This window comes from Colletotrichum lupini, chromosome 9, assembly GCF_023278565.1.
Source record: "Colletotrichum lupini chromosome 9, complete sequence".
NCBI lineage: Eukaryota > Fungi > Ascomycota > Sordariomycetes > Glomerellales > Glomerellaceae > Colletotrichum > Colletotrichum lupini.
The window spans coordinates 4,503,502-4,527,939 of record NC_064682.1 but is presented as its reverse complement, the minus strand read 5'-3'; the positions used below and the strand labels follow the sequence as shown (position 1 = coordinate 4,527,939).

Genomic DNA, 24,438 nt, shown 5'->3' with positions numbered 1-24,438 from the left:
CTGTTTTGAAGCTCAAGGATTTGTTTTATATATGTTTGGCGACGTTTGAGCGCCTCCTCAGACAGAAAGCTCTCTTCAGTTAGCTTGTTGACATAAGGTACTTGGCGGAATGTAGCACCCATCTATTGTAGGATTTTGATATCACCAAAATGTGAGTTATTCGGTACGACATCGTGAGGTGAGGACCCATTGAATAAACTCTGGCAACTCATGGATCTAACTGCATGGAATTGTCGAGCTAAATATCTCCTCGGCGTTAGAGTAAACAGAAACAACTTAATTGCGAAGCAAAGTACTTAGCCTCATTCAAACCAGCTCGACATCCATTAATGAGAGAAAGAAACCATGTTATATCATCTCATTTGGCAGTCTAGTATTCATTGTAACCACCTAGGAGCTATCATTTGCATATAGACTTTGGCTCCATGTTTTCCATCGCATTAAATTTCTCGTTGCTGGCCAGGGTCTTATCACGACATCGGGTTTTCCGACAAGGGAGACATACGTTCTGCATTTTCCCCCACGATTCGCAGAACATGATACGTAATAAAGGGCAGCGCTTGCTTGTCTAGGACCAATTCTCTCAAGACCACACTCAAATTGGAAGATTCTCCGACGTGAGGTGAGGCACCTCGGCTGTTCTTCCAAACTATTACCAACATAGGTCAGAATCGTGCTGAGTCAGCCAAATTTGCTAGCACGCCATGGGTGCCAAGTTGAGATCATCGAAGCTATCTGCACAACCCTCGTCGCTTCTTATCTGCATACGTACGCTGCTACCATGTTATCTTCAGTTGACAGCGGAGGTCACCGGCAATCACCTCGGCTGCCACCCCCATCTACCAGAAGTCTGGAACCCTTTTGGTGCGACAATCGCGGAGATGAGAGCGATGCCTCCAATCAGGGTCCCAATTGCGTGCTCTGCTTGCAACGTCGCGCAGCACCCAGCCACGTGGGAGTGGTGTTTCTCATAAATTCTTCTCGGCAGTGATGTCAAGCTTCTAACATCTTCACGACGGAGCTTCTTGTTGGGCAAATCTTCTCTCTTGGATCATATCTCTGCCAGCGAGTCAGCATCTCAAGTTGCCATATTGAGGAGATCGTCACCGCTCGAGAAGACAGGCCTCCATCCAAGATGGCTGAAAAGGCAGACAGCGTTTCCGATACGGCGCAGCCAGTTGAGCAGTCGGAAAGGGTCGACGGTAAGACAGTTCGACATATCATCAATATCATTCATAAACTGACGTCGTGCAGCGAAGTGGTATCGGACACCATTTTACAATGCCACGATTCTTGGCATGTGTAGTTTTGCAGCCCCCGGTCTTTGGGGTGCGATGAACTCTTTGGGTGCTGGTAAGTCTCATCTGAGGATTGAGGGTCCTTGTGCATCTATGGAAAATGAAGCGTCTGACAATGTTATAGGTGGTGCTCAAGAGCCATACCTTGTCAATACCGGAAACGCACTTACCTTCTGCCTTATGATCATCTCATGCTGGCTCACAAGTTCTGTTGTCAAATATGTCGGGATCAAGGGTGCCTTAGTCATCGGCACAATCGGGTTTGCTCCATACAGCGCAGGACTGTACCTGAACAACCGATACGGCGTCGAGTGGCTCGTTATCCTTGGCGCTGCTTTCTGCGGCGTATCAGCTGGTATTTTCTGGGGCTCGGAAGCTGCTATTGCTATTGCATATCCTGAGCCTCACAACAGAGGGCGCATGATTGCTTACTGGCTTACCTGGACTCGGGTTGGGCAAATCCTCGGCGGAGTCATCAACCTTGGCCTTAATGCGGACCGCAGTGGAGCTGGCAAGGTGTCGTACAAGGTTTACCTCATCTTCATCGCCTTACAAGCTTGCGGACCCTTCGTTGCCATGCTTTTGAACAAGCCAGAAAAGGTCCAGCGAGCCGATGGGAAGCCAGTCCAGCTAACCATTGCCGACAACCCATGGCAAGAGATCAAGGCTACGACCAAGACGTTCCTCACCCCCAAATTCCTGCTCCTCGTTTTGTGGATTGGCCAGGGCGTGTACTCTGAATCGATTTTCTTCACATATATCGCTCTGTGGTTCTCTGTCAGAGCTCGCGCCCTCGGATCACTTCTCTCCGGTATCGTTGCAGTCATCGCTGGTAACCTCCTTGGACTGTGGCTCGATCAGAACCAGATCGCTCTGAAGAAGAGAGCTCGCTGGGCTTTTGCAGTCATTATGACCCTCCAGGGTGCTTGGTGGCTATGGCTGACCATTAACGTCACCGAGTACCGTCGAACTCAGCCTACACTCGACTGGAGTGACCCAGGATTCGGCAGAGGCTTCGGTGTCTTCATCTTCTTGGTCGCTGGCTTCCAATTGAACTACAACTTTGCATTCTTCATAATTGGACAAATTTCCGAAACCCCTCAGGAGACGATCCGCCTGTCAGCACTTCTCCGGGGAACAGAGTCAGCCTGGCAAGCTGTCAGTTATGGACTCAACGCAATCCCAATTTTCGCCTTAGTCGGTGGGCCGTACATCAACTTTGGGCTATGGTTTATCTCGATTTACCCGGCTTGGCTGGTTGTCAGACATTTTGGCAATGACGAAAAGAAGACTGATGCAGAGACAGTAGCTCAGTCGGAGTCAGTCCATGAAATCAAAAGTTGAAGGGGATGCTGGGTACTGCTGATTGATGGGCAACAAGTCAGGTTGTAGCTGAACTTGAGGTGTTACTTGTCCACATCTTGATCAATACTCTGGCTTTTATCCACAAAGACGCAGTTCTGAACATAAAAATACAACATATTTTTTGAGTAAACATGCCCTCTCACTTTTTGTTTTTCTTTGTTCTCTCATTGTAACCTCACATGCGTAAATGATAATGCGATGCTGTTGGAAATTTCATTGATCCGTACAACAGCAAAAGAGTTGGAGTATCACTTCACTCATAGTGACTGTGCTGGATTTGATGTCTTTGTCCTTGCTTGTTTGGTGAAAGATTATGATCTTTCAAGCTAATATTCATGCTATTCTTCCACGAATTAGATTGATGTCATCATGCCCGTGGGCAGTCTTCGTGATCTCTTTTTATTCTCACATAACTTTAGATACATACAATTGAGGTCCACGTAGAAATCCTGCCTCAACCACTACTTTTCGACCTAAATCGACTATTCGACTCGTGAGTACGGAAAAGAAGGATAACAACGGCTTATTTGAACATTTTCAAAGGCCAAAGCCGGTCAGTAGTACAGCTCGAAGATCGAAAGGACCAGCAACAAAGATGGACGCATACACGCAATATACTGTGCCAAGTGCCTTCCTCCAACTGCCACGGGAGATACGCGACCATATCTATGAGTTATCCGAGCTTGTGCCCTCGAGGTGTGAGCTAGATATTTGCGAGCCAGTTGGCAGTCTACCATGGGCTGCAGCATATCCAACATCTCCTCTCTTCGAAGTCTGTCTCCAAGTTCAAGCCGAGGTCCTCGAGTTGTTCCACAGCCAAAACCATTTCAGGTTCTGGCTTGGACGGAACAGGTGGTGTGGGAGCCAATATATGTTTGGCTCTTTCAACTCCACATTCACTGAAGCGCAATTCAAATCGGCAGACCTCCCTTCTCTCAAGGGCATCAAGCAACTCTATCTGAACTTCTATAAAGGCATCGGACCAGGCCAAATAATTGCGTCGGAACTGGCTGCATCAGCCAGTCTGGTAGAGAGAACCACAATCTGCCTCAACAGACATAGCCAGGATCCGGCTTCTGACCAGTTTCAGACTGCTCTTCTGAGATTCGTGAGAGACATCCAGGAGCAAGTCCCTTTGGTGCATACAATCAGGCTCGCTCACCCCATTGCCAAAGAGCTTGCTCAGAGAATAGCTAAAGAGACTTCGTTGCAAATCGAGGCCATCTGTGCGAGAGAGACTCATGACGAATGTGACCGCAAGCTTCCATTGTCACCAGAAACTTTTTGCGGCTCAGCTAGGTCTCAGAAAACCCAAGAAAGTGATTCAGACAACACAGCATTCTAAAATATACAGGGATATATTTGGACTGTCAGGAAGTCGGTCGAGCGATGGCGTCAATGGTTTTTGTCGACAGGAGACTTGGTTTGAAGCTCGAAGCTTTCTTAGATTGAATAACTGGAACTATTGTGTGCCTATATTCCCCGGAATGAATATAAGTCTACTTTGACGGTGAAGTAGGTGAGCCTGTCATTGCATGTCACAGCATTCAGTACTGTCATATATGCCACATACGCCATAATTGATGCAGAATGATTCTATTACTTTTGACCAGGCCGCGTTGATCACATATGTACCTTTGCCTGGCTCATCTGCGACCTCATCACGAACTAAACTTCCTTAATACAACCCCAAGAGTAAGAGAAATGAGAAGCTGGAGACTGGTAGAGAGTCTTTTCATCGTTGCGCTCAGTCCACAAATGACACTGTCACATGCCACTGGCGAAACGCAGAACATCATGATCATTGCGTGGTTGGTAGGATTGGCGGGCTCTCTCCACTGGTTTTCCTTGATGAAACCCCCAAGTCGAGGGAGTAATCACTAACCAGGGGCGTTGTCTTCTGAGATAGGTCATTATTTACCATGATAAGAGCGTGTTGAGACCTGGACTGTTTGCCTTGCATCCAGACAGGGGTTGCCTTCTGGCCAACGGGTTGGATGTAATAAGATTCGACCACGGATATTCACATAGCAGTGCGAAATAACTCCAATGGCCACATCCTTTTGCAAAGTCCCATCATGCGACTAGATGCATTCATACGAGCCGATGATAGCAGTGTACGCTGAGAAGCTAGAGGTCGCGTCCCCAGGGTGGGTTGAGCAAACCAGATTGAGTCAAATACCTCAATGCACATTGTCGACGGAAGACACTATTAGCATCCCTGCAGGCATTGGGAAGCCTAATTTTTGCTTTCCAGCTCGACTGTTCCTTTGAGTTTATCGACGCGGGTCCGAGACATGCGGAGGAATCCGGGGTAGATGTGGAGGTCGGAGACGGAAGCCGGAACCCGGGAGGGAAGCTTTTGCCAGAAAGGGTTACCTCTTTGTCTGGAAGGACAAGACCAGGAGGGCAAATATTACTTATTCTGGAGTCTTGCATTCAAACATCCCGTTTAGAACAGCTGGCAAACCAGGTCAAGGCAGGAAGTGACATGATCTCATGTAGAAAGTAGTCGATGTTGGTCGTTAAAGACAATGATTGTGAAGAGGGCCAGATCATGGAATGCACAGTGGTCCACCGACCAGTCTTGGTAGCCAATCTGGGCCTCTCGAAAGACCTGCGGTCACTCGATCTCTCAGACTCTTAGTCTCGGTCTTCAGTGTGACCTCCGCAAAAAGCGCTCCAGTCTCCAGCGCTACCCCGGAAGTGCAGTCCCACCCCCGGTCACAAAAGTCTTCCGAGTCATGCCCTCCACGCCTCGGTCTTGCCAAAGGAGGCAGTCTTTAGCATCTTGAGGCTACCAAAAGATGTTGCATCCACGTGGAAAGTGCGGAGAACTGGGGAGGTCTCAAGCTCCCTCGACGAGTGTCCATGGGGAAGCTTGCATTGCATCCTTTATGTGCTTTTTCAATCCAGCATGCTTGGAGTATAAGATGCGTGAAGGTCCCACCACCCTCCGAGATGAGAACGATTCAAAGCAACCTCAACTCGCAGGGGGACATCATCACGCGTTCCGGAATCAACCCAGTCCTGTGCAACATCGGACTGCCAACCACAATGGACGCCAAGAACGAGCCGACGGTCCAATATGATGACAAGCAGAGAGCCGACCAGTTTGAAGATGCGAAGGTGGCCGCAACAGCTGCGCTGCCAACATCGCAAGCCAACGAGAAGCTTACTTTCAGCGATCTGTGGGAGAACAAGCGCGTTCTGGGCTTCTGTCGGTTCATCTATCCCTATTGATCCCTGCAAAGAATGATTCGCTAATACGATGTGTGGCGGTGACAGGCTTGATGATCTACCTTTTGCCCATTAACTTTGGTTACGAAGTCTCGACCATCGGAAAGCTCCTCGCTGTAACCCCTTTTGCTCAACGTTTCGGCCACGAAATCAACGGAAAATGGCAAGTTGCCGCTCGGGACCAGCAGATCCTCAGTGCCGCGGGCACGATCGGAATCTTCGTCTCGGCATTCGCAACAGGCTTCATTAGCGATATCTTTGGCCGGAAGAAGACCATTGGCCTCGCTTGCTTGATTTGCTGCGGTGGCACGATTCTTCAATACTTTGCTTCAACTATCATGATGCTTTTCGGCGGCAAGGTCGTTGCAACTTTTGGATTCGGTCTAGGTCACTCCTTGGGGCCTGTCTTTGTTGCCGAGGTGTTTGCCTGGTTCTTGTCAACACAATGATCACTGTTGGCCAATGGCTCAACTCGGCGACAGTACTGGCAAGCGATCACTATCACAATGACCTTTCTTGGCGAATCCCTTTAATTACGCAACTCATTCCTCCTGGACTGCTCCTTTGCGGTTTGGTATTCTTGCCCGAGTCCCCTAGCTGGCTTCTCATCAAGGGTCGTCGTGAAGAAGCCGCCAAATCATACAAAAGATTCAATGGGCCCAGCTTCGACGTGGATGCCGCGTTGGCGATCGCCACTGTTGCCATTGCCAAAGAGCAAGAGGCCAAAAAGGAACAGGAGTCAGCTCGCTGGGTTGACTGTTTGAAGGGAGTCAACGGCAGGCGCACAGCAATTATTGTGATGGTCTATCTCTCTCAGCAAGCCATTGGTGTGAACTTTGTTTCGGGCTACCTCACGTAAGGCAGCCACTTTTCTCTACAATTCCATGTCGAAGGTCACTAAACAGCTCGCAGATACTACTTTCGCTTGGCTGGAATTAACAATCCGCTTGCAATCGGCCAGGCAGCCTACGCAATTCAGTTCGTCGGCAACATGACTTCCTGGCCACTTGTGGATCGATATGGAAGACGCCCGTTGATCGTGGGCGGCGTATTCACCATGACAGCCCTTTTGCTTCTCATTGGCGGTATCAGCACCATCGGCAACCAAGCCTCACTCACCGCAACGGTCGCTTTCATGATCATTTGGGGATACTTATATCAGGCAACTTTGGGTGCGGTTGCGTACTCTGTCGGAGGAGAAACTGCCAGGTATGTTTACGATAAACTCTCAGCTTAAGTTCTTAGACTTTGGATTGGATTCTGCATCGCTGCAAGCCATCAGTCCAGACTTCAGTTCAAGTGGTCTTGGTAGTATTAGCACGTGGTGTTGCTCAGGAACATAGGCTTGTGGGCCTTCAACCCTGACTCGTGGATAAGAAGAACAGGGGCATGCCTTGCTGACGAAATGACAAACAGTGTGCAATTGCGACAAAAAACTTACAGCATCAATATCATGTGCTCGACCGCGGCGTCCTGCTTAGTATTGCAGGTGATGCCCTACCTGCTGAATACAGACCAGGCCAACCTGGGCGGTAAGATTTGCTTCATCTTCTTCGGCCTATCGTTGCCCATGTGCGCATGGCTTTACCTGTACTTCCCCGAGATGAAGGGTCGCAACTACGCCGAGATTCAAGAAATGTTTAGCAATCGCGTGCCGGCCCGCAAGTTCAAGTCTTATGTTTGTGAGGTCAGCGCTGGGGGCCAAGAGGAGAAGAAGCTTCAAGACGAAGCATGAAGGGGCGAGCGGTGGATACCGAGAATGTAATCTCTACGGCTACCATAGGCTACAGCAGTGAAAGACAGACCACCTTATCCTGACTTTGCAAAGGGTGTGAAGCGTTCGCGAAAAATCTGGAAGCCATAGGGCTACCGTTAAGAAGCTTAAATGAGGCACACAAACCGTTAATGAGCACACGATGCTCCGTGCAGCCATTGGGTGGCCTGGTCCCCTTGGACTCGCCTTCGCGCATTTCGGTTGGCTCACTGTCGAAACCCGGCCGAAATGACATGGGACTAATGCAGAGGCGATGATTAGCGACGTTTAGGATAAAGCAAAATAACGCAGTGGGCCGGGATCATAATCGGAGATTAGAGTGATCCTGACCGGGACTCCTGCTTGTCAGAGTTCTTTGCTCGAGTCCATGACAATGTTGACATTGTAATCGTTAAGTCTTCCAGGGCGCGTCCACAATTTTCTTTTAAAATCTCCGCTCTCCACGGTCTTCTCCAGATCAGCGTTCTTTTTGGGGGCAAAGCCGTCTGGCACAGCCTCAGTTCACAGTTGTTGGTCCGTCGATCGCGAACACTTCGCCGTTACACTCATTTACAACTACACTCATTTACCAGCAACCATGTTCTCTCAGCGCCTCTTGTGGCTTGGTGCCACTCTTCTGGCCTCGTGCTCCCAGCTTGCCAGCGCCGAGTTGCCCGCCGACGCCATCGAGCTCGATCTTGTCTTCCCTCGTGGCGATGGCAAATATGCCGAGACCACCAACGGCTACCCTGTCCTTCTCAATGTCCAGAACCCCGACGTCGCGTACAAGTACGGCTACAACTTTGTCTGGGATATCTACTCGAGAAATAAGAACTCGTACATGCGCACCGCCGCCCACGGCATTTTGGGCGCTTCCATCGGAAACGACAGCACCTTTGGCAACGGCCCGCACCTCGAGGTTGGCAAGACCGGTCACCTCGCTGCAGGCGACTACACATTCGCCTGGGTCTTTGGCATGGGCGCCCAATGCGAGTTCACCGAGCAACCCGACTACAGCGAGTTCAACCTGAATCCGCGCATCGCCAACGGTAGCTTTGACTTCACCGTTGAGACCAGCGGTAAGGAGCCGACTTTCACCACTTGCCCGAGCGCTATTGGCAGCATGAGCTACGTTTCCACGACGACATACAACTCCGAGGCCACCAGCGTCTGTGCCGTCACCGCTTCCGTCACCCACGATTCGCAACCCTGCTCCGCTACCGTCAGCAACGACCAAGCTACTAGCGTTTACAGCGAGCTTGGATATGCTCGCGCAACAGGATCTTCCGGAGCCGCATCGCTCAACTCGAACTTGCCCTCGTCTCATTTCGCTCTCATTGCCGGTGTATTCGCAGCGGTTGTAATTCTGGTATAAGCGCGGTAAACGACCTCCGTCGCAGATGCAATTCACAGAGAGACGCGCCAATGATGTTACGAAGAGCGGCAGCTGAAAGCGATAGGCATTACGACCTGCCCGATTAGCAGCCCTATGAACACTTCAATTCTTCGCTCTGCGAGGATGGGGGGCTGAGTAGCCACAGCGCATGCAGGCTGTATCAACAGTACCTTATCAAAGTTTGCTGTGCCGTTCACGTCTGCCTTGGACTGGCCCATCGTGCAGGCGGCACAGTCCTGGTTCCCATCCACGTTGCTACCCCTCGCGGTACAGCACAGCAACCAAAAATAAGCCATAGATCTGCAAAAGGCGCAGTCAGAGATGGATCTGGTCCTCCGGGAGAGGCTTCGGGTGGTCAGGCTTGATGCGGGCAAGGGACTTAAGTGACAAGATACCGCTCCTTGAGAGAGACATCTCCCCAACCACCAACATCTTCGTGCAAGGGTTGAACGGGTTGGTTCAGCCCCCAAAGGCCCAGATCACTTCCTTGCTCGGCGTCACATCCTCCACCATCAATGTCAGCCAATGATGGAGCATGTCGGCTCACGTTAGCATTCAAAAACCTTGAAAAATACAACGGCATTCGTCCCACTCTTCCCAAAGTTCCCATGTAATGTATGTGATATGCGGCATCGCAGTTGGTCCGCGCATGTGCATGTAAGCACTGCAGGCTTCCAACTCAAGTACCAGTCACGCTACAATGCCCAGGCTTCAAAAATCTGTCAAGCTTTCTCGGCGTGTTTCCAAGTACTTGAGGCTCCCCGGTCCCAAGCCACCATGCAACTTTCCGTATGTTTGCTTTTGTGCCCGTATTCCTTTATCTTCATGCACTGAGCCTTTCTGACAGCTGCGACCTCGATCGGGACCCGGCAAACAGCAAACATGTCGCACAGACAACACTCGCACAATGTGAGCACAAGCTCGGCTGACACGATTTATGTCGAGCAACCGACAAGCCCCTTCATCCCTGGATCTGACAAGAGACGAAGTCTGGGATCGTACAAGGCGTACCAATCAACGTTTGTTTCTGTCGATGACGTCTCTCCCAGCGAGCCTGCTTTGAGCAGCAACGGAGAATCTAGACGCTCTGTTCCCTCACGCTGGAGCAGAATCTCCGAGAAATCACACATCAAGTCCGAAACGTTCTCGCCATCTGGCTCTTGGACTTTTGAGATCGTCAGTCTTTGTGTGACCATCCTTGCCTCAGCCGCCATCATCGGTGTTCTCGCAGCATACGACGGGAAGCCGCTAGTGTCATGGCACTTTCAAATCACTATCAACGCCGTTATTGCCCTGTTGGCTACCATTGCAACTGCGACTATGGCCCTCGTCCTTTCTAGTGGCATCTCTCAATTGAAATGGATTCATTTCAAGACGCGCCGCGAGCCGTTGTCGGATATGGAGGTGTTCGATGATGCCAGTCGAGGAACCTGGGGAGCTCTCATGATGCTCATTAAGCTTAGAGGAGGGTAAGTAGGATATGATTGTCAATGGCTTCGACCCACGTAAACACATTCAGCTGACCTGAAGTCCCGTATAGTCTTCTTGGTTCTTTTGGCGCGTTCGTTGCCATCTTGACCCTAGCATTCAGCCCCTTTGCCCAACAAATTGCCACGTTCCACGCCCGCACGACCAACACTACAAAAGGAGCCATTAACCTCCGAGCAGAGGAATACTTGATCGCTCTGAGCAGTCAGACTGCATCTGAAGGCTTCATTCCGATTCTTCCTTTCAAGGCGGCCGTGTACAATGGTCTCTTTGCTGAGAACGGTAAGCCCTGGCTGAGCCTCCCAGTCAACTGCCAGACAGGTAACTGTACTTGGGAGCCTTTCGAGACTCTCGGTGTCTGCAACACCTGCGTTGACATGTCTGAGTTCATGACGCGATCATGTGAGGACGGATCGATCCCTGAAGGCGACATGACAGAGTGCGGCTGGTCAGTCCCAGTAGGTGCTCGCCTTAAGACACATGCCGACGTGTTCAGCATGACACCAATCTTCCCTCAAGGTCTTGGAGATATGTCTTACTCGACCATCATGAAGCTTGTATTTATGGGCACTGAAAGACAAGGGGGTGTCGCTGGTGCCCTTGCACCCTGGGCTCGCCAGTGCACCCTTCAAGCCTGTGTACAAACTCTGGACTCCGAAATCATCAACGGCGAGCTGAAAGAGACCATTATCCATACCAGCACCAACGATTCCTTCGCCACAGCAACTCAAGACACCCTTGAGCCCATTTACATCTCGGGCCAGAGTGGCAATGAGTCCTATCCGATTGACATGAAAGTCATGATGGGCGTACGTTCGTGGTTCTCGGACCTGTTCCGGAATGGGTCGGCCTCGCGTAATGAAGAGGTCATCAACAAGACTATTACGACTCCAGACAATGTTATAGTCAATCTCACCGTCGGTATTTCCAGCGGCGAGACATTCTTTGATACCGACATTGTCCAGGCCTTTTACTGGAACTACTACGAGTACCCAACAGGGATTGATATGCTCATGAACGATCTTGCAACCAGTGTCACCGTCAGTTTCAGGAGCTTTAATGGCACCGATGTCATTGGCATAGCGCACATTGTTGAGAGCTACGTCCATGTCGAGTGGAGTTTTCTAGCGGTTCCGCTCCTCACTGTCTTGTTGACTACTCTTTTCTTGATCGCGGCGATCTACCAGACGTACCGCCAAAAGGCTAGTCTATGGAAGAGCAGTGTACTTGCAACCTTGGTTCACGGTCTAGATGGAAATGCCAGGGAAAGACTCGAGGACCTTGGTGGCTTAAAAGAGCAGCAAAAAGAGGCTAAGTCTGTGAGAGTGCAGCTGGATGACGGTGACGGTGGACTATTGAGGCTATCCAAGTACGATGATATCTGAGTTCCCATCTGAGGTTAATTCTGGGCGATCAAGTTGTGACGGATCTTGGTACTCGGGGGATTTGTGATCGCCAAGTTTGGTGTATTCGCTTATACGCTCTTTACGACTTTAATGATAATGATAATGGCTAGAGACGTCTTGGGTTCCATTTTGACTGGTGTTGAATAAAGATGAAATCGCTTATGTTGCTAAGCTCTGTTTTGTACAGATGAAAACTCTATGTAATCCTTTCCATGGCCATCCATTCCACTCATAGGCAAGTAGTAACTTTTGAATATTTAAACGTACTCGGCGCAGATGAGGTCACCTCCAATATCCATTACCTCTCTGATAGTTGCGTTGGGCATAATATCGACCATCCACAGGTTGTGGTTCAAAGTGGTTTCGTTGCCACCGTCGCCAAAATAGTCCGTCAGGGCCGCACTGGGGTACTCCATGCCGTTCTGGGTAAGATAGCTGGTAAGAGGGATGTTGCGGCCTCCCATGTCCGTCAAGCGGGAGCTGTTGACCTGCTGCCACTCCCACCAGAGACGGTCGAGATTGGTGTGGTGCAGGAAGAAGAGCGGCTCGCCAGGGCTGCCAACGACATCGAGCATCTGAAGAGATCGTGTCAGCTTTGATCACACTTACATCGGCGGGGAAGAGGGTTACTAACGGTTCCACCGACTGCAGAGTGGCCCGCGGTGTGAGGGTTAACCTGGTAGCATTCGAAAGCCGCCGTGTAGTTCTCAGAAGCGAAGCACTCATCAATGTACTGCTGCTGTCCGGTCTGAAAGCCGTTTGAGTTGAATGAGCGGGTCAAGCAATCTTCAGCATAGTTGGAGGTGGAGTTGATGTGGAGAGTCAGGTTGACGAAGGGGCCGTCAGTGACACATCCACCGTCGCTGTCACCGCCGAAGCCGGTGTCGGGATCAAATACAACGGAGGTGTTGAGTGAGTCCATGTCCAAGACCTCGTTCCAGTACGGCTGGCCACCCTCGTAGCCACACTCGGACTGGAGGAGATACTCGTGGACACGCATGAAGTAGCGGTGCCAAGGAAGGAAAGATCCCTAAAGATTAAGTATTAGCCAAGCTTTCTCCTGCTACACTGAACTTCATTGTGCATACAGTGTTGTGAATGATGTTGGATTGAGTGATGTGTGCCCAGTCAAGCTCATCCCAGCGGTTGATGGCGCCTTCGATGGAGGTCTTAGCTGCAGTAGACTGGAGGCAGAGCTCGGCATCGATGTAAGCCTTCTTCTCAGTATCGGTCATGTTGTTCCTGTTCTTGGCTTTAGCTCCAGATTCCTTGGTTGAGTTCTAGAAAATTATGAGGTTCTTACCATGCTTTTCTCTGAGACTTGCTTGTGCAAGTGGTGTTCCAGGAAGCGGCGGCTGCCAAGCCTGTGGTCGCGAGGAGCGAGACTAGCGAGCGAAGAGTGACAGTCATTATGGCTGTTGTTCAAAGAGTGAAGAAATCGAAAAGTAAAGACTGGAGTGCGATCCTCGGATTTAGGCTGAGATGCTGAGTGGTGATGAGAAAAAAATGTCGATCATCTCGGCAGCCACCTGGGTTTATAACCTTTTTACTTTCATTCATCAATATCACGAACTCTTTCCTCCATCTTCTCAAGCAGAGCCGCGATGTTAGACATGGGGATGTGAGTGTGCACTGCGCAATCGGCCAATGCGCCTCACTTGGCAGACCGCGTCACCCTTGCTTCGTTCGGACGAACCGTAAATTTTACCCACTTCCCGTCCTGTTTCTCCTATTTTGCGGAGTGACCACCACAATAGCCATGTGGGATGTGCCATTGATGCTTAAAGCTGCCCCTGACTAAGAACCAGAATAGAACTGAGCTCCCCACAGATATTCGTAACGGCCTCCCTTTCTCTTGAATGAGCGGTGCGCAACCCTTGACCGTGGCACCGTGCTGTGAACTCTGGCGAAGGCGATTACGTTGTCTCGGGTTGAGCGGCGCGGCGGCAGTCACATCGTGGGATTAATCCCACAGGGAAGCTCCTACGAGCTCACTCCTGGAGACGTAGACGCATACTTAGCTTGGGGGAAATTGTATCCAGTAGATACCCTGCCTATCATGCACGGCAGTTGAGAGGGCCTAGCTGCCCACTCGCCGCGTCATTCTGGCGCAGTCAACAAGCATGGGCGAGTTATCAGATCAATCTTCGTGGTGACATACATTTGGTCGCCTCCACAATTACCTAAGGCGAAAGACACGACAGCTAGAAGCGCTTCATCTTACCGCAGGGATGATCACTTTGGCACGCAGCTGAAACTCAAAGAGCGACTGAGAGAACATTGTACCAAGCAATTGCAAATTGAAGACGACTTCTGGACCAATTGGTAGTTGAATGCCAATGGAGGGGGGATGCGAAGAAAGACAAGCTTCTTATTAGCATCGCCAGGTCTTGGCGCAAAGTTGGTTTACTGAACGCGGCCGGGTCGTCCCTTCTCCCCGGATCAGACAGACATTACTTGCAGTCGTGGGTGCGCTTTGACTACATCAGCCACGTTACATTTAGACGACACGTCCTTGTTAATATGAAGAGGCGCATCATCAGGCTGAGTAGGAACTTCAGTGGCTGGGTCGAGAACCGTTCAAGGGCCTGTCGAAACATGGACCTAGCGAGATCGGCCCAGACGCAAACCTGATATGCACATCCGCTAGCTTTTTCTTTCAATGTGTATGCTGCCGGCCTAAGATGAATACGTCGAGGTTGCTTAGTGGTATCCGGTTGCTGTATGCAATGACCCGTAATATGCGTTCTTCCAATTCATTGTGCACTGGCTGTCTAGAGACTGAGCATGTTTTCCTCATCTTAGGAAATGCCCCTGTCAGGCACTCCACCACCTAAACACAACTACAATCCGCAGACTTTAGCTATGTTGACTTTGCATACCTATTGCATTCTTTGCAAGGCTAAACAAGAAGAACCAAAGGAAATGCTGGACTGTGATAGTTTGACAATCTTTGAATACGAAAACCACCCCTGTCCAAGGAATGCCGATCGGACTGCGCGTCAGGCCCACCGGCGTCCGGCGGGCGCATTGAGCCAAACGCTATTAGATAAGTATCCGTGGACTTTCTCGTCAAGTGGGAGGCATGCCAAGATGCCAAACCCTCTATTTCCACACATGTGGAATGCCCTATCGACGGGTTTTTCGGTTAACAAAAGTCATCTGTATCCTTGGCCCCTTGGCGAATGTCCGTCCTCACACTTTCAAGTCTGACAAGTTGCGGCCATCTTCGAGGCTGTGCTTAGATCGAGAGTTGTACTATCTCCCTGTCTCGGTTTCCGAAACTAACACCAGCCTCTGGCGAATCAATCCGACATTGGCTCGCCTTTCGCCCGACTATGAAGGTCAAACTTCGGCGACCGCGATTAGCGCGGCAAAAACACTCAAGAAAGTCCACAATGCCTAACGATTGACGACAACAGTCCAACGAGCCATTCTCTCATATAATCACCATTGTCACTCGAGTTGGTCTATCAACACAGTGGTCCTACTTGAGCTCTTGAATTCTGGGCAAAGAGATAAATCTCATAACGCCAGTGACAGGCGAGCAGTTCAGGTACTCGAACGTTGCCTCTCCCTTCTTTAGTACCGAGACCTCATGCCAGGTCCGAAACTTCCTTGACTCTCCCCACGTTTTCGCGTGTTTGATGGCTCCAATGTATATAGCCAGGTGAGAGCGATGCGTTTTGGACCACTCTTCCAATGCACTCAGGTTCGTGAAGAACCCAGCACCGCAGGTCTCCTTCTTGGTATAGCCATCGGCGTCTCTGGTGCCCAAGAATCGCAATCCCATAGCACCGCCTTTCTCACGATTTCCCCACAGGTATCCCAAGCCCGCCCTCAAGGTCGGTTCCAGCTCCGTCTCGTATGACTGTGCCTCTTCAACGCAACAGTTTTCCCAAAATTGACCGGATCGGATGTGAACAATATTGTCGTAGTTTGTTCCAATTAAGTGCTGTCCTAGTCCGACCGGGATATCTTCTGGCTTTGACGCCTTCGCATCTCCACCCTGTTCAAAAAGGTCATGAGCGGAGGCCGGAATTCGATCTCTTGCCGCTCCCCAATATGCTGACAGCTGATGCTCTTTTGTACCAGTCTTCGGTAGCCTGGCCAGACCAGGGAGATAGTCGAGTCCAGAGTAATTTGTTTCAAGGCGTGAGATAGGCGTCGTGAAGCTCTCCCTCCATAAACCAACGAGCATTCGGTGTTCTGGCGCGAGTTTGGCGTAAAGAGACGCGATGTCAAGTTTTTGCAGACTTGCTTCTCCTTTTTCAGCATCGTCCCAATAACAGACCCAAACAAATGTGTTCGGGGCGTCATCCCCATCTAAATGGTTGAAGCTCTCGGTTGAAAGCGGTCTATCTTCCGTGTTTGTACTGAGCCATGCCTCAACCGCCTGGACTGCCTGTTTGACGAATGTTGAACTATCAGAAGCGCCGTGATGAGATTGTATACCGATATATGCTGTAAATACTTTCTGTACGTCTTTGCAGAGGGTAAGTTGCCATCGTGGAACCGGCGGCCGATGACGCTCTGGTCGCCGGAGGGGATAAGTTCGCATGTCTGAGGACATTCCCGTTGTCGTGTGATGTCTTGACCGATGTAAAATATCTGAAACATTTGCTCAAGTGGCGGGAAGGTTCAATAAATGTCAAGAGCAGCTCCGTGATGGTGTGAGCATCCGGAATCCAGATTCCAGAACGCAGCTCGACCTCATGGCCGCAGTCCACTGTCAGCAGGCTATTACTAACACTCACTGTCATTGGTGGGAACTCGGAGCTTTTTCTGGCCCCGACGGTTTGGACAAGTCCGCGGGCTCAACAAAGGTGCTCGTGACGCCTGAAGGCGCGCTCTTACGTAAACGGGAAGACCTTCTAGTCATGAGTATCATCTTGGTGAGTACTAGTTAAATATCCAAACTTCCCCAGGCAGAAACAATGCAGCTGCAAGATGAGCGACAGGACTGTCCGTAGCAATCATATGTTTGGCACATTCCGAGGGTAATGTACTTTAGCAACCTAGAGTAACATATTCGTAGCAGGGCAAAGAAGGTACTTAATATGTTCAAGACTTAAGGGAAATACCAAAGATATCAGACCCCCTTTACAGCAGTTTCTCGATAAATGGCGTCCATCTTGAGTTTAATCAGCATACTGATTGGATGTGGTGTTGATTCTCCAAGTATGGAACAGACGGAAAACGAAAGCAGCTGCAGTCCAATGAATAGCAGAGGTCGGCTAAAAGCAAATCTATTACACAAAGATTATGTGTTGAAATCGCCGCAGTATGTACAGGTTACAAAGAACATCAAAGAAACTTCCAATCATTACTGCGTAGAGACTTCAGAAGCTTGTTTGTTCAATGCCTACCTACTTTAGGTTTTATACTTGAGTTGCTTGTGGCTCCGGACCACTGCAGTCCTCCTGCAACACTTCGACTCACATAATTATAAACAACAAGGTGTCACCAATCACCAACAATCGAAACTCCCGCTGAAGTATTTCTACCCGATTGCTTTTTAAAGCCATCACCCATAGCCAACCGTAGCAGCCATGTCAGCTACAAGCGCCAAAGGATCCATTCAAAAGCCCACTCGTTCCGGGCCCATCCTGAGGCTCGATATTGCTGCCGCTTTGGGGCTGGGGAAAGTAGGCAAGCCGATCTTGGTCAGGGAATATCAAAGTCCAACATTGACACTAGAATCGGCGAAAAGGGAAGTATCCAAACACCCTCTACCCGAATACCTACCTGACATCGTGGAACAGCAAAATCATTCACGAGAAAGACTTCAACGATCCGGTGACGCGGGGACTCACGACTGTCTTCATTGGGCTTTACAACATACCTACGACAAGCAGCCAAGAAACTCATGGGATAGTTGCAGCTGTGTAGGCGGCACTCGCGAAATTGACTCGGATTATTTTGAGCCCATGACGGAAGACGAATTTGTTCAGAGACGTGTCAGACTCCACGAGACATACGAAGACCTAGAAGCCTCGACACAAAATCCAGTGAGCACTCAACTTCGTGCTGGAAGTGCAAATGATGAAGTCAGAGAGACTATAGATATGGACCTCTCTGCTTTTCCTCTTGTACAAAATCGCCTCCAAGAAGTGAATATCACAATCGGAAATCAGAATAACGAACAGTCAATTGAAGATGCAGTTGGGCCAGTGGAACTCTTGGAAGATTTACAAAATGATCTAGAAGTTGCCGCATCTGTTGTAATGCATGGCCAAGGGAATCAAACAGATGGTGGGACTAACAGTACAGTTGAAGAGCCAGAGGTTGGTCGTCGCACTAGATTCCACGAACACTTGGACTCGCTCGATGCACCAGTATTCCGTTTGAGTTTGGCCGGCCTTACTCCTCCTCAGCAGTCGACTCCAATGCTGGAATCCAACTGTGTAATGGGGACAACTTCTTCTGGCAACGATTCCGAGCAAGCTTCCTCTATTTTGCGGCACAAGGGAATATTCATTCCGACTTGGCTATGGTGTGTCTTATGGATCACTCTCATCGGCTTTCTGATAGGTTTCTCCATCATGATGAGCTTGTTCGTTGCTTTGAGACATGAGGGCAAGCTTCATGCCGGAAAGATTTCTCGTTACAGAACTCTCCAGCCATGCGTGTGCAATATTTCTCCTTCGCCATTCAATGGTGCGCATGGCATGGATGAAAGCATGCTGAACGATGACAGGCCTGAATGAAGTGCGACTAGAAACTTGAGCTTAGGAGCGTCACCATTCGTCGCATGTTTGAAATGCAACCTGGAGTTTCCCTGAATAGCCTGAAGGTCTCAATATCACGCATAAACCTCGCAACTTCATCATACAAGTGATGTCGTTGGAGGAAACATTGAGCAGTAAATACAACTTCCTCCAAAGACCTCCTGGCTCAATTTTCCCTTGGAACTGTATGCCTGCACTTGATCTTCCCGATACGGCTTGAGTATCTATAAAACCCGGTGGTTCGAGCCACACTGTGACTGGACCTTCCTTGACTTGCTTTCCTCCTACTCTATCTGGCTCTTTCTACTATCGTATATAAGGCTCGGAACCGTGAGCACTGTCGTGAAAGACGAATAGGTTAACTAACTAAAAGGGCACAATACGAAACAAGCAGAGTTCATCTTATCGGCCGAGAGCTTCCGCCCTATCAAACCCCAGGCTTTACAGAAAAGTTGCATAATTAAGCTCAAGCCCTCGGCTGTCGGTTTCTGAATGAATTGACGAATTCAGACGAAACATGGTTTGGGAACGTTCATCAGCGTTTCATGCCGTTTCATGGCATATACAGTCAGCAATTAAAGACGTGGTAATCATTCGAAGACGTTGAGGCAACGAATTCTTGGCGACTTCACGACGGCATTCAATAAATAGTGACGGTGTCCCTTGAGGCTGCAAAAAAAAAGGTCCTTATACCACCTGCTACAATACCCTCCAATCATTTGCAAGATCCAGCATAGAGCTAACATGCTGCCCGTAAGATTTCACGAATTTCCCGCATCTACTTCGCATGGTTCGGAATAATTGCTGATTCCAGTCGATGAAGATTTTGCTTCTGAGCTTCTCCGGCCTTGTCAGCGCCTGCGGGCTTTCCCGACGAGACTCCCTCGTTTCCTTTCCGCCTCTAGGGTATGTTGGAGCAAGTCTCGCATAAGTTCAATCACCTGACAGATGACAAGCATCGTTGGAAGAGCCAGAGGAGGAGATCCGTTACAGAGTCTCCGCATTCTGAATCCCTATCCGGGCATATTTGCTTATTATGATGGGCGTACTGGAGAGCGTTTCGCTTCCGACCAGCCCAATTGGCTCGATGATGGCGCGTTCACGCTGGGAGTATCGACATATTCCATCATCGACGGCAACGAGGCCATCATATACGACTCTCACATTACTCCCGACCATGCAGGTGCTGTAATGCGTCATGTTCAGAGCCAAGGTGTCACCAAGATGTCGGTGGTGATCAGTCACTTTCACAATGATCACATTGCTGGCACTGAAGTTTTCTCTAAAGGGGGAGCCACAATTGTCGGACATGAAATCACGGCCCGGACAGTGAAGAGGAATACGCAGGACCTTGCTTCTGATAGCCCAGCCATTGTTGCTGTGCCCCCTACGGAGCTCTACACTGGGAAGAAGGAGATGAAGGTGGGCAACCTCTCTGTTGAGTTGCACAATTTCCAAATTCACACTCCTGATGGAACTATCCTTTACATCCCTTCGAAGCAGCTGATCTTCGCCGGTGATACTGTGGAGGATACGGCGACCTTCATCGCTGATGCCAAGAGCTTGCCGATGCATCAGATGGAGCTTCAACGAATGGCGACTTTCCCTATCTCGAAGATCCTGCCTGCACATGGAGAGCCAAACAGGATTGCCATGGGTGGCTACAACTCAACTTTCACCAATGCAACACTTCGGTACATTGCTGCGATGACAGAGGATGTGCCGGAGCCAGCAGCTTGGAACCAACCTTTGTCTCAGGTTGTTGATGCAGACGTCAAAGGCGGGGACTTGATATACTTCGCGCAATACGAGGAAGTGCATCAGAGTAACGCAGATACCATTCGAAGAAGCCGCGGGAGGGGCAAAAATAACTGATGCGACTTAGTAAGGAATAAATTAAAGCATTGTGGTATTTTGAAGTCGGGATGTGCGAGCATGTGGGACTACCCGAGCGAAAACAAAGGGCCCAATTTTGGTTTCAATTTGCTGGAAGATTTTGCATTGAATGGACCCCGGCGTGCTGAGAGAGTACAAGAAGGATGTTCTAGTCTGGAGTTTCTTTTCTTTTAATTGAGGGAAGAATGATACTTGAAATTAGTGAGATTGGGTGAGATACTGACAGCTGCTCATTAAGACACTTACTTCTATGCGGATGAGACTGTCTCCTACTGTAATTGAGTGTGTGCCAGTGTAGAGATCTAGAGTTTTGGCTCCTCCGCACATCTCATTGTTTGCTTTAAGGCTATGTTCGTGTCTGTTGTACGTCTCTAATTGCCGTGGCGTTTTCAGAAAAGTCGGGGGTCTTACAATTGTAGGTGAGCAACCATAGTCCTCCGTCCATTACTTCATAAAAGTTGAAACTCAATGGCGTTGAGCGTCGATTCCGCAACAAATCTACATTAAGACTAGACGTGTTCAATCGGCAGCCCTCATATCGGTTCCCCCACTCTTGAAGTCGGAGAAGTTCCAAAGACCTTGCGCCTCCGATGCATCCCCCTCATTCTGTCGTACACTCTTTATCTCCGGGTCCTCGACTCCATCGAGGTAGACGCTGAGATAACGCCCACTTATGCAACTACAGGGACATGTAACCAATTGTGGCATCATCCTACCTGATAGACAATGTCTCACCGAGGTATGTCAGCTATTTCTTACAAGGTCTCTGGCCTGTCTCACCATAGAAATCTCTCAGCACAGCGGCACTATCATTTTTTTTATCGCGGAACGGAACTCTAATCCCTGGCGGAACGTGTGACCTGTAATGTTCCGCAAGACGAATGTGTGACGTCGATGGTGAAGGCGAGGGGTAAATTGGCGCTACCACTAACAAAACAAGAAGTATCCCAACGGCACCATTCAAGGGCGCGTGCTACCTCCTCATACGGACCAGTACAAAAGGCCAGTGAGTCGTACCCTTTTGCCTGGCCTTGGCTCTAAGCTCGTACTGCCCGGGGACCTGAAGAGACTTTCTGACTCGGCTTCTTGTCTACAATCAGCCGACCAGAACCGAGACCGAGAACCCCGAACCAACTACCGGCCCCTCATTCACCATGCCGTCAATTCGCAATACTGCCTCCGATGTCCCGGACATGAACCTCTACAAGCTCAGCCGGGTTCACCGCACGCTTGACAAATTAAAGGAGAAGAACGAATGGGAGGCAGAAGACACAAAGTCCTTTGACTGCATGCACTACCTGGGCGATAGTGCGATCGAAACGGCTGCCAAGTCTTTGGGCCTGCAAGCCGGGGAGCGGGTGCTCGATATCGGATCCGGGTTCGGTGGCACGGGCAGATACCTCTACCGACACTTCGATGCTACGACAGCTGGCATTGAGCTGCAAAAGGAGATTCACGATATTGCTCAGACAATTAACGCAAAATCGGGTGCTGAGGCAAATGCGACATCCACTAACGGCAACTTCCTCAAACTCGACCCAGCTGAAATGGGTGCGCCGTTTGACCACATCGTCTCATTCCTGTGCATTCTGCATATCCCAGAACGAGAAGCCCTGTTCAAGAAAGCACACAGCGTCCTCAAGCCAAGAGGCAAGATGTACATTGAAGACTTCTTTGCCCGAACATCTCTGGACGCCAAGACTCTCGAGGTCTTGAGAAGCTCGGTTTCCTGTCCGGACTTGCCTGACAAAGAGCATTACATTGCAGAGCTCGAGAAAGCTGGGTTCGAGGTCACTGACTGGGTTGATATGTCAACCATCTGGACAGACTTCGTGCATGAGCGTGCTGAAGCCTACAAGAAAGATCCGTCGATAGATGCTGATCTCACCGCATTCTATGATGCCGTTGATGAAGTGTTCTCTGGAGGCCAGGTCGGAGGCACCCGAATTACATGTCAAAGAAAGTAAATGCATCGGTTGCCTGTCTCTATTTTCTACCTTGTTGTGAAAGCTTGTTTATCACAGCTCTGCATAGGGAGATGGTGTTGTTACGGCTTGGACATAATCATGCGGACTATGTCTGCGTGATGTCGGCGTCAGTCTCTGACAGATGCATACAGTCTGGCATCTCATCATGCTTTGGAATTAAATTCTGAAACGTAGCCACGGAGAATTGACTTACACTGGTCAAAAGTGCGGTAGTTTTCTCGCGATAATCCATGCTGCAATTAATCCTCGGTTTCTCCGTTGGGCACCATTACTTAACCTTGGGTCATGAAAGATAATCCGATATTCCGAGAGTGTGCACACATTGGCGCAAGAGACAGCTAGGTCTTCGGCCCCGGGAAATACTTACGTGCCACCCAACCGCAATCCACGCTCCCCGCGGACAATCTTAGTAAATAAGACCCGAGCTTCCTCTTACTTCAAGTGAAGAGCTTCTCGACTCTATCCGTACGTGATTCTTGTTGCAGAGTAGAGCGTCGGCGCAATGTCCAGAATAACTTTAAACTTTACTCAGACACAACAGGCTACTTCCCTCTCCTGTGAACACTCGGTATCCAAAGACACTGCACGCAACATGGGATGACTGGCGAGAACCTCGTGGCTCGGCCAGGGACACTGACACGGCTGCTGTGGGATTTCTTAATAAGGGGCACCCGTACGGATACTGCTCGGCATTGTGACAGACACAATTCACACACGCAGCCCACACCCACCCACCTTTTGACACTTTGCGTTCCCCGGAGCTATCCAGGGAGCAGAGTTTGGGTAGCGGTCTCAACTGCACGAATCAGGCAAGTTTCCGGACGGGGAACAGTGCCCTAAAATGGCAAAATAAGAGTACACCGCTAATGACTGTACAGTGTTTCCGTTTAGCAGCGGCGTAGAACCGATAGCGAGCTCTTTTTTTTTTCTTTTTTCTTTTTTTTCTATCGGCTAGTTTGCGTTTGGGCCACCTCTTTCCGGGGACTTAAGGCAGAAACAATGTAGGAAACATACAACCTCGCAGGAATGCAAAGCGTATTGAAGCTTTCTACACACGTCCCATCCCAGCGAATTTTCGGTATCGGTCCGAGTTTTCGTAAAACCTACCATACTATACGAATTTCTGTAAAAGCACTCTGCTATGCGTAGAGTTCGCACTCTGTAGTGATCAGCGTCTGTGTCATGTCAGCTATTAGTGATTACTGAGGAAGGTGATCCTTTACTCGCGCGCCCCTCTTAATGAGAACTTGGCGTCACCCGCCCCTCGGTTGGCCAGGGCGAATTTTGATGGAGATTAGTGATCTACGCCTAGTGAGACAGGGATTCAAGTTTGGGACTTTGGAACCCCGTCTATGGTCGGAGTGCTCCGCCATGCCATGGCCGATTCAAGAAGTGTTCGGCGATGATGTGGACGACGGGTGAAGTCTATGATGGGATTTGCGAGGTTCCACCTCACAACTGCCGTTTCATCAATTTGCTGATGAGAAGTGTAATCAGCTTATATGAGAAGCTATAGTGTAGGCCAGGTGTTTCAACACAACTCTACGTCTACGATATCAAATCAGGCCCCAGTATCCGTACTGATACGACAGTCTCAATCTGGTACCTACCAAGACAAGCAGGCTCAAACATCTAGATAGTCATCAACGTTCCTGTATGGTGCACAAGAGACGTAGAACTCGCCAAGCATACGCTCTCACTGACTCAGACTTGCATGATGCGCAACTTGACAGGCCGATAGTGCGGCTGTAGGTATCGATGGCGCAATGCAGGCTGAGAAGCAGACGGCAAATCAGAGCATCCTTCCATCCCAAGCTAGCAATAGCTTGTATTCCCGTATAGCCTATTGCTTTGCCGCCTGGCGGTAAGAATGAGGC

General features: G+C 49.8%; 9 protein-coding genes across 9 annotated transcripts, besides 1 other annotated feature; 7 read left to right on the top strand and 2 right to left on the bottom strand.

Moving 5' to 3' along the window:
- Nucleotides 1-900: 900 nt before the first annotated feature.
- Nucleotides 901-972: a sequence feature (Short protein (CLUP02_17175, UQC91639.1) was converted to a misc_feature.).
- A 163-nt stretch (nt 973-1,135) lies between these two features.
- On the top strand, nt 1,136-2,642 carry CLUP02_17174 (cytochrome c oxidase subunit 1; the record flags this gene model as incomplete). Its single annotated transcript, XM_049296089.1, has 3 exons — nt 1,136-1,202; nt 1,255-1,353; nt 1,423-2,642. The coding sequence occupies 3 exons, from the start codon at nt 1,136-1,138 to the stop codon at nt 2,640-2,642; spliced, it is 1,386 nt and encodes a 461-aa protein (XP_049153236.1).
- Nucleotides 2,643-3,258: 616 nt separating this feature from the next.
- On the top strand, nt 3,259-4,008 carry CLUP02_17173 (uncharacterized protein; the record flags this gene model as incomplete). Its single annotated transcript, XM_049296088.1, has 1 exon — nt 3,259-4,008. The coding sequence occupies one exon, from the start codon at nt 3,259-3,261 to the stop codon at nt 4,006-4,008; it is 750 nt and encodes a 249-aa protein (XP_049153235.1).
- Nucleotides 4,009-5,720: 1,712 nt separating this feature from the next.
- Nucleotides 5,721-7,638, top strand: CLUP02_17172 (maltose permease; the record flags this gene model as incomplete). Its single annotated transcript, XM_049296087.1, has 5 exons — nt 5,721-5,883; nt 5,952-6,333; nt 6,501-6,758; nt 6,816-7,112; nt 7,347-7,638. The coding sequence occupies 5 exons, from the start codon at nt 5,721-5,723 to the stop codon at nt 7,636-7,638; spliced, it is 1,392 nt and encodes a 463-aa protein (XP_049153234.1).
- Nucleotides 7,639-8,254: 616 nt separating this feature from the next.
- On the top strand, nt 8,255-9,031 carry CLUP02_17171 (uncharacterized protein; the record flags this gene model as incomplete). Its single annotated transcript, XM_049296086.1, has 1 exon — nt 8,255-9,031. The coding sequence occupies one exon, from the start codon at nt 8,255-8,257 to the stop codon at nt 9,029-9,031; it is 777 nt and encodes a 258-aa protein (XP_049153233.1).
- A 903-nt stretch (nt 9,032-9,934) lies between these two features.
- CLUP02_17170 (uncharacterized protein) lies at nt 9,935-11,925 on the top strand (the record flags this gene model as incomplete). Its single annotated transcript, XM_049296085.1, has 2 exons — nt 9,935-10,521; nt 10,593-11,925. The coding sequence occupies 2 exons, from the start codon at nt 9,935-9,937 to the stop codon at nt 11,923-11,925; spliced, it is 1,920 nt and encodes a 639-aa protein (XP_049153232.1).
- A 108-nt stretch (nt 11,926-12,033) lies between these two features.
- Nucleotides 12,034-13,356, bottom strand: CLUP02_17169 (amino acid transporter; the record flags this gene model as incomplete). Its single annotated transcript, XM_049296084.1, has 5 exons — nt 12,034-12,079; nt 12,214-12,521; nt 12,581-12,976; nt 13,035-13,188; nt 13,250-13,356. 5 exons carry the CDS (start codon nt 13,354-13,356, stop codon nt 12,034-12,036), a joined length of 1,011 nt encoding a protein of 336 aa, XP_049153231.1.
- Nucleotides 13,357-15,433: 2,077 nt separating this feature from the next.
- On the bottom strand, nt 15,434-16,147 carry CLUP02_17168 (uncharacterized protein; the record flags this gene model as incomplete). Its single annotated transcript, XM_049296083.1, has 1 exon — nt 15,434-16,147. The coding sequence occupies one exon, from the start codon at nt 16,145-16,147 to the stop codon at nt 15,434-15,436; it is 714 nt and encodes a 237-aa protein (XP_049153230.1).
- A 1,351-nt stretch (nt 16,148-17,498) lies between these two features.
- On the top strand, nt 17,499-18,656 carry CLUP02_17167 (uncharacterized protein; the record flags this gene model as incomplete). The annotated part of the gene is made up of 1 exon (XM_049296082.1): nt 17,499-18,656. One exon carries the CDS (start codon nt 17,499-17,501, stop codon nt 18,654-18,656), a length of 1,158 nt encoding a protein of 385 aa, XP_049153229.1.
- A 969-nt stretch (nt 18,657-19,625) lies between these two features.
- CLUP02_17166 (methyltransferase domain-containing protein) lies at nt 19,626-22,540 on the top strand (the record flags this gene model as incomplete). Its single annotated transcript, XM_049296081.1, has 3 exons — nt 19,626-20,492; nt 21,517-21,579; nt 21,674-22,540. The coding sequence occupies 3 exons, from the start codon at nt 19,626-19,628 to the stop codon at nt 22,538-22,540; spliced, it is 1,797 nt and encodes a 598-aa protein (XP_049153228.1).
- Nucleotides 22,541-24,438: the final 1,898 nt, after the last annotated feature.